This window comes from Mixophyes fleayi, chromosome 1 (genome assembly GCF_038048845.1).
Source record: "Mixophyes fleayi isolate aMixFle1 chromosome 1, aMixFle1.hap1, whole genome shotgun sequence".
Classification (NCBI taxonomy): Eukaryota; Metazoa; Chordata; class Amphibia; order Anura; family Limnodynastidae; genus Mixophyes; species Mixophyes fleayi.
The window spans coordinates 106,278,702-106,291,682 of NC_134402.1; the positions used below are offsets into that span (position 1 = coordinate 106,278,702).

Genomic DNA, 12,981 nt, shown 5'->3' on the forward strand with positions numbered 1-12,981 from the left:
CCTGACATATAAACCTATGGTAGCAAAATTGAAGCCTTACATGCGTATATTGAGTTGCAAGTATCCAAAGTGTAAATATGAGTGTATCAAGATGCCTTTTGAGCATATGTTAATAGTTGCAAAACTACTAATAAAAATGGGTTTATGCACTGTAACTTGACCATAGTATCCCTCCCTGTTGAGTTCTTCTCAGACTTTGCATGATTATGCTGACAGCTCCACTGCTAAACAAAACCATGTAGGACAATAAGCTTTACATTTTGTATTGTTGCAAGGGCATTTACTCTTGTTTTTAATCTAAAATAAAATATGGCATAACCACCCATAAGGGGCTATTTGTGGCCGTCCTTCTTCTTTCTTCCCTTCCTTCCTTCTATTGGTGGGTTGGTTAAAGGATCCCAGGAGACAACACGGATAGATGTCATCACTGGATCCGTGAAGTGGCAATATGTTTTCAAATAAGATGTACACAGTTGTCTATTGAATTACTGTGCGACTTAGGTGTGCGAAATATAGTATAAATATATATATATATTTCTCACTAGATTTTGTAATATATATATTATTTCATTTAAAACAGACCTAGTTTATTTATTTAAAAAAAAATCAAACAAACTCACACAAAAACATAAGCCAAAGAGAGACTGTAATACATTTATATGATTATATTTTACAGTTGCATGATTATTAAGTGTTTATTATTAAGTGTTTTAACCTAATATCTATTACAGTAGAGTTTTTTTTACCTGCTTGCTAGCTTTTTTGTTCTTTCGATATTGTTGATGTTAAAATGACTGTACTATTTTTTTCTCTTTCTCTCTTCAGCCAAGGAAAAATTGTTGAAAGCATTGAGTACTTAGAAAATTTTATAGACGTTGCCAATAGTAGCAATTTATACCAAAGCCTTGCAGAGACATGCATATGTCTTGGAGACATTTTCAATGCAAGAGTAAGTACTAATTAAATTTTGGCTTTTTCTGTTTTATTATTGCAGGGTTTTTTATATGTGAGAATAGCACAAAGCACTATAGTAACGTGCGCATAGGCATACAATACAGAAGGGTAGATTTACTAAAGTTCTGAAAAGGAAAAGTGTTTCCCATAGCATCAGATTCTAGCTATCATATTCTACAATGTACTAGAAAAATGACAGTTAGAATTTGATTGGTTGCTATGAGCAACACCTACACCTTTCCTTTCTAGAAGCTTTGATAAATCTACCCCATAATCACATATGCAAAGGCATGAAATACATTGTTACATGTGTAGAGACATACAATACATAGTAACATCTGCAGGAGTAAGAAATACATGGTATCATGTGCAGATGCATACAATACGTAGTCACATGTGCAGTAGCATGAAATATAGGCTAACAGGTGTATAATGCCAAGTGAATAGTACTATACAGTATGGTAATAATTAAAACATCAAATATGCAGTTGTGCTGATGGTAAATACTAAAATACATGGACAAACATCTCAAGACACAAATCTTTGGAACCAGAGACTTTACCAGGAAATTAGCAACAGTTGGCATCTAAGTAAAATCTGCTCCATTGTTTGTAAGTTTTTGACAATAATTGTTATTTGCAAACCACTGAAAAATGTGGACACATTCAGTTTCCTCCTCTTTTGTGACATTATGCTCCAGTTTTGTGCCATTGTGCTCATTTGTATGGGCAGTAGTCAGGGGCGGGCTGGGGGGGCAGATGTCCCCCGGGCCGGACACGAAAAAGGCAATTTTGGGTCGGTACAGGGACCGGTCCAAGTTTCTATTACTTTGTGGCTGGCCCCTCCTCTGGGACTAGCCACAATCCATCACTGGCTCCGCTTGTCTCTCCTCTCCCTTCCTGGTGTCACATGAGAGGCGCACTACATGACAGGTGCCGTCCCGTGTGTGAAGATCAGCGCGCGCGGATGGAACAAGGTAAGTGGTGTGTATGTGTGTGTGTGTGTGTCAGTAAAGTATGTGTGAGATGTCAGTACAGTGTGTGATGTTACTACAGTGTGTGTGTGTGATGTCAGTAAAGTGTGTGTGTGTGATGTCAATAAAGTGTGTGTGATGTCAATAAAGTGTGTGTGAGATGTCAGTACAGTGTGTGTGATGTCAGTAAAGTGTGTGTGAGATGTCTGTACAGTGTGTGTGTGTGTGTGTGTGTGTTGCCAGTACAGTGTGTGTGTGTGATGTCAATAAAGTATGTGTGATGTCAGTAAAGTGTGTGTGAGATGTCAGTAAAGTGTGTGTGTGTGTGTGTGTGTGTGTGTGTGTGTGTGTGTGAGATGTCAGTACAGTGTGTGTGTGTGATATCAGTACAGTGTGTGTGTGATGTCAATAAAGTGTGTGTGAGATGACAGTAAAGTGTGTGTGAGATGTAAGTACAGTGTGTGTGTGATGTCAGTAAAGTGTGTGTGAGATGTCAGTACAGTGTGTGTGATGTCAGGACAGTGTGTGTGTGATGTCAGTAAAGTGTGTGTGAAATGTCAGTACAATGTGTGTGTGATGTCAGTACAGTGTGTGTGTGATGTCAGTACAGTGTGTTTGAGATGACAGTAAAGTGTGTGTGAGATGTAAGTACAGTGTGTGTGTGATGTGTCAGTAAAGTGTGTGTGTGTGTGTGTGTGTGTGTGAGATGTCAGTACACAGTGTTTGTGTGAGATGTCAGTACACTGTGTGTGTGTGATGTCAATACACACTTGTCATTATAATGTGTGAGGGAAGCAGGGTCTTAATTTAGTGTGTGAGGTAGGAGGGGACTAGTTATTTATTGGGTGCTATTTTGTTTGTGGGGTGGTGGGGAGCAATTTAATTTATTGGTGGGGCTGTTTGGAGGGAGGTAAATAGGTTTATATATTAAATGTGTTTGCTATTTAATGTCAGGGTTGGTTGGAGGGAAATAGATCTATTTAGCAAATGTATATATTATTATTTTAATGTTTGAGCTGGAGGGAGGCCTAATTATAAAATGTGATTGCTATTAATTTAACATCGAGACTGTTTGGAGATTTATAAATTTTATGTACCCATTTTTTTTCCAAATAGGGCCTCCAACATTCCAGGAACCAGACAAGCAGCAAATGAGTTAAGAAACCAGCAGTCACAAGTAGTGAAAGTGAAAAGAACAGGTAGGAGAGAGCAGGACAGTCTGCCAACTGTCCTGAATCTGGTGGGACAGTCACGAATTTGGGTGACTGTCTCGCTTAGGACAGTTGGGAGGTATGTCCTGCTTTACCGTGTACTGCTCGTGAAGGCAGAACTGTGTGCACCTGATTGTAGTGCACACAGTATTGCCTGTGTACTTGTCTAAAATGATGACCATGTTACATCATAGGGGCCCCCTGTCTAAAGTACACCCTAGCCCCCAGAACCTTAATCCAGCTCTGGGCCAGGGTGTCAGATGGACACCTAATGCTCTGCTCCTCCTACCAGTAGCACCGCTCATATTATTTGTTTTCAGTTAACCCTAAAACAAATAACCCTATTAGTATATAGGGCTTTTTGCATTTTGATAAATCCAGCTATAATCAGCCAGGTATGTTTAAAAAGGAAAAAAAAAATGGTGTAAGGAGAAGGAACATATAAAATAAAATGCAATATAAAGTGAGGTCAGTTTTTTTTGTTGTAGTATTTATTTTTATTATTTAAGATTTTATTATTCATAATAATAAAGTATCGCTGGATTAAGCAACTCTATAATAGCCTCTTTTTATCTCGATTAATATATATTGTACAGAAAACCACCCTTTAAGGAAGGACCACTACTTAGGGGCCAGTGCTGTGTGCTTGCCCCCCGGGCTAAAGTCTGCCAGCCAGCCCTTGGCAGCAGTGCTTTAAAATTGAGGGGCTGCTAGGGTGGAAAGTTTTACCCCTGGTGGGTGGACCTGGGTGCATCATAGTGTTCCTTGGAGCTAGCTTCATTAATGCACATCTTCCTATGCCCCACTGCAAAATTAAGATGTGGCTTTGGTGGAACAATATATTTATATGAGCTTCAACAGGTGGAGATTGCACACTGAAAGAGTGAGGTGTTCCTGGTTTAGTTTTTGACCACTGCAAAGTTATTTGACTTTTATAGAGCATTTCTAAATACACAAATACCAATGAAATAGAAATATTGACATGTACAAATGTGCTACCTGAAATAAAGATAGCCCTGATATCACCTAGCCTCATGTCTTATTTATGACTCCAGCAAACAGTATTTAATTAGAAAACAATAAAAGTTGAATGGTGTAGTCCAAAAGTGAAAGTTGGTAGGGCTATGATTAGTGTTTTTAATTTTGACAGCATGTTAGGTCTTGTGAGGAAGCGTGATTCTGCAAATGGTCCCCAATGAGTTTGAGGCACTTCCCAGAAACAGAATGGGAGAGTGTACCTGGTATGTGGATCAGTAAGAGAAGCATTTCAGTTACAAATATACATTTCACATCCACATTTTCTCTAGTTTGTAGATGACACTTAACGGGTAAGGGTTATATCTGGTGCTGAAACCAATATCTATATCCAACAAAAGGAATGTTCAGTGATGAATGACAGACAATTGCACATGTATAAAACAGAATGGTTTGTTTTTTAATGCATGAAATGACATTGATAAACAACTGTAATCAGATCAAATACAGAAGAATGGATTACATTTCTTAAAATATTTTTTAAAGCATCATGATACCAGTAGATTACGATGAACAATAATGTATTTTCCAAACAGTGGGTTGCAATGAGTAATAATGATTTTACAAACCAACATGAAAAACGTTTATCTTTGGAACTTGAGCTAGGCGAAACCTTGGGTTGCAACAGTTGAGAAAGGATATGGGGGCCTATTTATTAATCTGTTTTTGCAATATAGTACCCCGAAAGCAGAAGTTTTCAGGGGACAGAAACATTTTAAAGTAAAGTTGTAATTTATTAACAGGACATTGCAGCCGATATCTAAGAGAAGTCTGACTGGTGCTTTGGGGATCAAGAGCCATTGATTGATATCTCCAGAGTGCTTCCGCTCCGCTCCCAATGTTTTTGGAGAATGGGGTGCCTGTTAGGTATATTGGTCTACTGGGCACAGAGAATTATTTATTACAAAAGAATAGATACAAAAATACCTCTATCTGCATAACAACTATATTAAACCTATAAATACATATACACTCTTGTCTTGTACAGGGCTAATTGAGGCTCAGAGATTTCCATATGTTTAATGCATGAGAATTACTCTTGCCAGTCACAATGACACCAAACAGGGCCATGTAATTTTAATAGTGCCCGATACTGAGGAGGACTCCCTCCCTTGGCATTTGGGTAATGTTATTATAATCCTCCCATCACATCAAATGTGACCAATCCAGGGCATTTTATTATACCCCAACCCATACACACAAACACACACAGCACCATGGGCAGAGGAGGGCTGGAAATTTTTAGCCTGGGGGGCAAGACCCGACTCAGCAGCCTATTAGGAACATTTTAAAGGAAAACAAATGCAGGTGGCCCAGTGAGCCAGCCCAAGATAGCCCATTATGGGACCGCCCAGAGGGGCAGATGAGCCCCTGCCCCCAGCCCAGCCTGCCCCTGACCACGTGGTCCTGATGGCTAACTGAACCCCACTGCATGGCATTACTCTAAGGGTTTCTAGCTGTATAATTACACCCAACACATCAGGAACGTGGCTAGGCATACCGCACTAGGTCCCCCAGCTCTTCATCACTTCGTATGCCATGATTTGTAAATTGAAGCTTTTTTACTGCTATCATAGATGTGGTGTCTCAGAATGTAGAAACTTTCTGGGATTTTATTGCATGTTAGTGTTTCTACCTTTTTGCACTATTGCATAAAAGTGAATGTTCTCACTAATATCCAGTGACCATCCAATGTAGATCCGCTTACTAAACGGCACCTTAGTGCCACAGAGATCAAATTTTGTTTTCAACCGTTAGGCAACAGTGTAAAACAAGGTATTGCAAACCTTACTTTCATTTGTGAATATGAATGAAAGGGTGCAAAGAAAATGTTAGGAATGAGTGATTCTGTGATTCCACACTGTATAACAGACAGCTGTGATATATCAAGAATTTTATTACAAAAAAATGTGTTTGCTTTAGAGTGTATTCCAGTGGGCTAAGGATATTCAAAGTATTTCAGTCATACATCATACTAGTCTTGCACTGTGATCTGATACATTTTTCTACACATCATAATACACTACAAAAACAATCAAAGGTCATTGATCATTTCAAAGACATGAAGTTTTTGATTATAAAATGCAATCACTGCTGTCTTGTAAGAGAGGATTACTTTGAAATGTGTCACACATTTTGAAAGCAGCCCTAAATTATACAACCTATTAATAGCACAATCTTCCCGCTACATGATGATTACAAAACCCCTACTACTTTAGGAATTTTCCTACTACACGGGTTATTTCAATGTCTACAATGCTTCTTATCATTAATATATGACTCATCCCCCTCTTTCTTTCCCATACTGCTTTTCAAGGATGGTAGAGCAGTTTAAAATTATAGATGAGTACCGGACCACATGTTTTGGTTCTAAAGCCATTCTACTTGTTTATTTTTTAGCAAAACCAGACTAGTGTTTTTGGTGTTTGGATTTCACCAAAAATTTCACCAAAAAGTGTTTTTGAAAAAATGGTACAAAATAAAAAATCATAAAATTGGGTCATTTTGAACAGTTTTTTTCCTACATGTGTATTTATATTTACACTCATTTACAGTCTAATAATAATGACGCATTGGGCCTGATTTAGAGTGGCACATAGGTGTAATGGTCTGATGTAAAGATGTGTCTTGGTGCAAATTTGACACACTGCGCATGTGCAGTGCTTGCGTCTGTACTTAAAGTTTCATGTATCACTTGTGGCCCCTGCGCTTGGCGAGCCTTGTTATTTTGAATTACACGAATCTTGAAATATATTAGAAGTTAATTTTGCACCTCCATCAATTGGGTGCAAGTTTTGGACTTGATGATGATGATGATTGCCACATCTTTGCTCTGGATGCCTCTGTTTGCTACATTTAAGGGTCCACATCATAAAATGTTTGAAACTCAAAATACAGATGTGACAACTCACATGTATCGGTATATGCTTGCTCATATGCAAAGGGGAATCTTTACATTCACCTAAATATCAGGTTCATTAAGAGCGACACCCAATAATAGTGATCTATGGAAAAACAGCTTGCTCTGTCCTATACAGGCATTGATCTTGTTCTTTTTTCTTTTGTCTATTTAATAGACCAAATATCTAGTACTAAGACAGTGTTATGTTTGTCTGCTGCTGTGAGATGTCATTGGGTGTAACAATCAGGAAGGGCAGCACCAGATAGGTAGTAAGATGGCAGCTTACATAAACGATCAGATGGCAAAGCCCAGCATTTACTTATACTAGGAGATGGCATTGGGCACAAATAAAACAGAAGAGAAGAGCAGCCTCAGATAGGTAATATGATGGCAGTTTAAGAAAATGATACAGGTTGGCAAAACCCAGCATTTCTTATTACTATGGCTGCGGCATTGGCCTCAGGTGGATGAGATGGGAAGATCAGCAGCAGATATTGCATGTGGCAGGTTAATAAAAGATTCAGGTGCTTCAACCAGATTGCATTAAATGTAGTAAATGCTTCTTGTTTGTCCACTCCCTAAAATGTTTTTATTGCATATTAGATGACACTCCAACATATTTGGTTTTATCGCCTATCTAGCTCTGCCACTTACAAGCAATGTTGTTTTTAACACTAATATTACACTAATTTGCTGTGTTTTTATCATTGCTGTTTTTTTCTTCGATGCTCCCGTCTATCATCAAGCCAAGTCAATCAATATGATCAGCTACCATTTCACATCAATTAACCAATATCTTTTTGTTGACAAAGTAATTTGCTGCTTTTAGCTTCTCTCTTTCTCACATGCCCTCAAGTACTCATATAATAACGTCAATTGTTCATTTTTTTTATCCAATAAAGTTGGATGTATGTAATATATATTATTGCCGTGTTTGTTTGTTATTTTAGGTATCTCTCTGTTCCTTTCTCCTTTTTCTCCCATATTCCATCATCTCATCTTTTAAACTCGTAAAGTGGGGCGGCACAGTGTAGCCCTGAAACTTAAAACTCAAATGGGTGTTCACCATGCATGTGCCAGCCCCAGCCATGCCCCGAAGTGTAGTGTAGGGGCTTCCTAAGTGGATGGAAAAGTATTTCAGGGCCCATTAAGGGACTGCCCTTCAATTTTTAGATGTTACCATGTGTTTGACTGTTATGTCTCTTGTTAGCCTTAAATATGGCATGCCATGTGACAAAATATAAGCAAAACCCATTAACTTTAATACGGGTTTTTTTTTTCGAAATAACATAAGAAGTAAAAAAATGCAGTATAATAACCTTTTTGACCTATGAGCCCCATGAATTGTAGCCAACCAGGGACTTACAGAGAATCAATGACATTGCAGTATGACAACAGCTGGACATCTACAGGTTGTAGAGCTTTGATCTATACACATGGGAAAGTTTAAACCAATTGAATAGGCTATAGAGGATGTCTCCACATGGGTTATTTCAATGTCTACAATGCTTCTTATCGTTAATCTGCACTATATAACTCATCGGCACAAAATAGCTTTTTTTTACTATTGCATATCATTTGTTTTTATTATGACTTACTTTTCATATTGTGTTTATAGTTGAAACTATGCGCTTTTTGTTAAATTCAGCTTGTGTGTGTGTATTTTTGCAAGTTATTCACATGCTGTGAGCTAGTGCACTGTGTGCAGCTGCCTGCCATTTGTGTTGAAGAAGTAGTAATATTGGTGACTTCTTTGTGTCATTTAATTCCCAGTAGGGAAGAATTGCTTTGAAAAAAAGTGCACACACTGCTTTCCTGTGGGTTTAAATGGAAGAGTCACTCTTTGCGGTCTGCTGCTTGACAGCTGGTTAGAGTGTGCTAATTGCCAGTTGTGATTATCGCAAGATTAGCCCGTGCTGATGGCATCCTGCTTGCTGCAGATCCCGACTAGGGAAGATTTTGAGTTCATGATCCAAGACTGACTTTTGACACAGTATGGGGGAAGACCTGTGATGTTTAAAACCCAAGTGAAAGCAGAAGCCACTAAAGTTTGTGACATATGGTGTGTAATATGGGTCTTTAGAGAAGCTAAGCTATTTCACCAATTCTTGCTGTTCTGAAGCCCATTAAGATGACCAGTGGGAAAATAAATCTTTTGATACAAATAGATAAAAAGGAAAATCTCATTAAGTAAGTCATGATTGGAATTTCTGACACATTACTGCTATACATGCGCAGGACCCTGCACACATACTGAGTGTGCCAGACCTTTAAATACTCCACATACTATTAACCATATGTTGACATATCTATGATTTGTATCAGTGTAATACTTTTACTCATTCTTGAATTGCTTCTCATATAATTGCTTTCTTTAAACACAAGACTATATGAATAATAAATACAATCTTAAAAAAGTATTCAAAAAATAAACTCAACAGAGACGATAGCATAATAACATTTTTGTGTGTACCTTAATGTAGGTTGTAACATGAATTATTTTTTTATCCCTTCAGAATGGTGACAGGGGTGTTAGAATGGAGTGTAGAACATATTAAATATATTTCTGCCCTTCCAAAAACTACAAAACCATTTGCTCGAAATACATGCCTTCCATTTCTTCTTAAAGTAGCTAAAATGAGCATAAACATGGTTATTCCTATAGCTTTGTAACCAGAAATGGCTAATATTGTCTACTTTCAAACCCATATTTTTTGCTTTTTGATTTGTTTGACTAATGTCTTGTTTTGTTTTTTAAATTGAAAGACAATTTATTTCATTTTTACTTTGTTGAAGAATAAGTAATAATCCTACAGGCTTATATTGAACCCACAAACAGCTCCAGTATGTGCTGCTTTCTGCTACGGAGTACATCAATTAGTCAACTTCTCTGATTTTGCATGGAAGTTCCAGCACTTACCAAGAGGGGGTCCTTCTTATATATTGCCACATACCATTAATATAAGCTCAGAAAATAATAAGAAACACAGGGACATTTCCATGAACAAAAACTTGTAGAGGCTCATCTCAAAGACCTCAAAAAGTTCCTGGAAATTAGGGATAGTTGTTAGCTATGGATGTGTGTCTGTCCTCTAAAACAGTGTTTCTCAAACCCAGTCCTCAAGACCCCTAACAGTGCAGGTTTTCCAGGTGACAAGGGAAATAATTAGCACCACCTGTGGATCTGTTACAATGTGTCAGTCAGTAATGAATACACCTATGCTAAGGCAAGGAGATATGGAAAACATCTACTGTTAAGGGTCCTGAGGACCAGGTTTAAGAAACACTGCTTTAAAACACTAATCTGGATTTCTTTAAATATTTACTCAATATCTAGTTAACATTCTCAACTTTTAGTCATATGGCAATTCCAGTAAACACACTGTTGTGAATATATTTGCTTTAAACGCTTGCGAGAGCAATAATAACACTAAATATTTTGTTGGTAACATAACAATGCTGTGAATGTAGTCTTGTAAAAAAATAATATTTTGATGGTGTGTAGGGTAAGTACATTCCAGTTTCCTGACTAAACATTAAATATCTATTACAAGGTGCTTGAATATATTTCTGTCAGTCAGGAAAGCCTCTTGTCAAGGTGATTACAATATTGGAAATGATAGGGAGCATACCATTTTGCCATTAATGTGTATATTACTGCTAGTATTTAATATTGTATGCTTGCGCTAACCTAAACTATTTGTACTAGCAAATTGTTGCGTGGAAACAAACTGAGAATGTAAAGGTCATCTACAAACAATAAAAAAACAAGTACGGTAGTGGGTAAGAAAGCCTACAAACCAGGGAACGCCCCATTAAGTGCTGTTTATTCACCCCTTAAATCTCATTTAAATATCTTATTTGGCAGAAATAAATCAGCATAACATAAGATGCACTTGATATGCAGACTCAATGCACTTCCTGTAAACATGGGCGAATTTGTACAAGAACAGACGTCACAAAATTTTACTTTGTGCTATGTATGGGCTGGTAGTTTACCGCCTTCATAAATAACCCTTAGGGGGGTATTCAATTGTTCCTCCGGCCGCCGGAAAAATGAGCGCGTTAAAACTACGGTAGTTTACTCGCTGAATTTCATCTCGCAGCGCAGGGAGCTGCGAGATGAAATTCAGCGAGTAATTACCGTATAAACGGTAATAGTTTTAGAGCACTCGTTTTTCCGGCGGCCGGAGGAACAATTGAATACGCCCCTTAATATGCAGTTCTGACAAAATAATTATATTTTCCTTTAATTTACACCTGCAATTATTTAATAATAGTTTATCTGGTCAGGTGTTGATTGTTATATTAACATTAATTAATAAATGCATTCTTTATTAAACTTTTTATGGGCTTGCTTGCAGGGAAACTACGAGAAAGCGTGCCAATATTTTTCTCAAGCTTATGAGGCAGCAGTCAGTCTCGGTGAAATACCACTGATAGAAGAGGCCCAAGTTCATTTCGGCATTGCAAAGGCACACAGGATGATGCTGGCAGTGAGCAGACACACAGAGGCTGCAGATTATGTCAGCATGGAGTACCTGCTGGCATGGAAGACAAACAGAAGTGACATGTTCAGTGACCCTGCAATTGCTGGTAAGACTGGTTATGACACACACTGGACTTATAGCTTATATCAGCACATGGCTAAGTTATTTATTTGGAAGTGCTTTTACAGAATGTTTATGCTTGCCGGTGTCCTTGTTTTTATTGCAATTTATTTAGACATAAGTGTTATACAGGTTTTTATCAGCCATAAATATTCTTATTTAATAATGTTGTATGGTTCATTGTCTTAGAGTATAGTAAGATCATTAGTAATATGATCAAATATTTTAATATGAAAAATCTGCTAAATTATAGTTTAAGGACTGATGCAGAGTTGACCGTAAAAACAGCATATTTACATTTAACAAATCTACATGGATCTCAAGGAATCAGCATATAGAAGTAAATGCATGTGTATGATTAAAGCATGATTATATGCTATTAAGTGTATCATTGTGCTGTTTATACACACAAAATGCTCCCCCCTAAAGGTTCTACCAGTTCTCATAGCCTACACTGGTAGTAGCAATAGGACAACCTGCAGTATGCAGTCACCCTGTCATAATGTCCACCAGCCCTAGAAAATGCCACCACCCATAAAAAATAAGGCCTGCTAGGGCTATTTCCACACCTCTGGGACGGTCGGTCTGGGATAATAAAGAGTTAATTACTGTAAATGTGTTATTGTGCTGGTGCAGTATTGATCCTAGCAAGCCCTGGCAGCTGTAAACTGCTCAAGTATGTTGGTTGTTAAAGAAATAGAATGCCAGTATACCTATAGCTGGCAGAGCATGCTTGCACTTGTAGAAGTACTGTCGCCAGGATTCCCTGGCATCCAGTGCCTGCTGGGATCTGTAGTGGAGCTGTAAAAAGATAACAGTCAAATACACAGACACAGAGAGAAAAGTCCTTTATTGCAAATGAAAGCACACCCTCGTTCACCACTTTATATCTCACCAAATTCCTTGGGAGGGGGGATCCTCCTCTTGCTTGCAGCTCTTAAATCCCACGGGAAAGCAAAGCATAGGGCAGCACGGTGGTTTAGTGGTTAGCACTTCTGTCTCACAGCACTGGGTTCATAAGTTCGATTCCCGACCATGGCCTTATCTGTGTGGAGTTTGTATGTTCTCCCCGTGTTTGCATGGGTTATCTCCGGGTGCTCCGGTTTCCTCCCACACTCCAAAAACATACTGGTAGGTTAATTGACTGCTATTAAATTGCCCTTAGTCTCTCTCGATCTGTCTGTGTGTATGTTAGGGAATTTAGATTGTAAGCTCCAATGTGGCAGGGACTGATGTGAATGAGTTCTCTGTGCAGCGCTGCAGAAATAGTGGCGCTATATAAATAAAGAAATAGAT

The 12,981-nt window shown here is 38.1% G+C and overlaps 1 protein-coding gene across 3 annotated transcripts in view; it reads left to right on the forward strand.

The window, feature by feature from the left end:
• TTC29 (tetratricopeptide repeat domain 29) overlaps window positions 1-12,981 on the forward strand; it is a 199,059-nt gene that overhangs the window by 131,259 nt on the left and 54,819 nt on the right. For all 3 annotated transcript variants that reach the window (XM_075199007.1, XM_075199026.1, XM_075199016.1), the window contains exons 9-10: window positions 826-949; window positions 11,440-11,671. In XM_075199007.1, coding sequence (XP_075055108.1) covers window positions 826-949; window positions 11,440-11,671 — 356 coding nt within the window. The remainder of the gene's footprint in view (window positions 1-825; window positions 950-11,439; window positions 11,672-12,981) is intronic.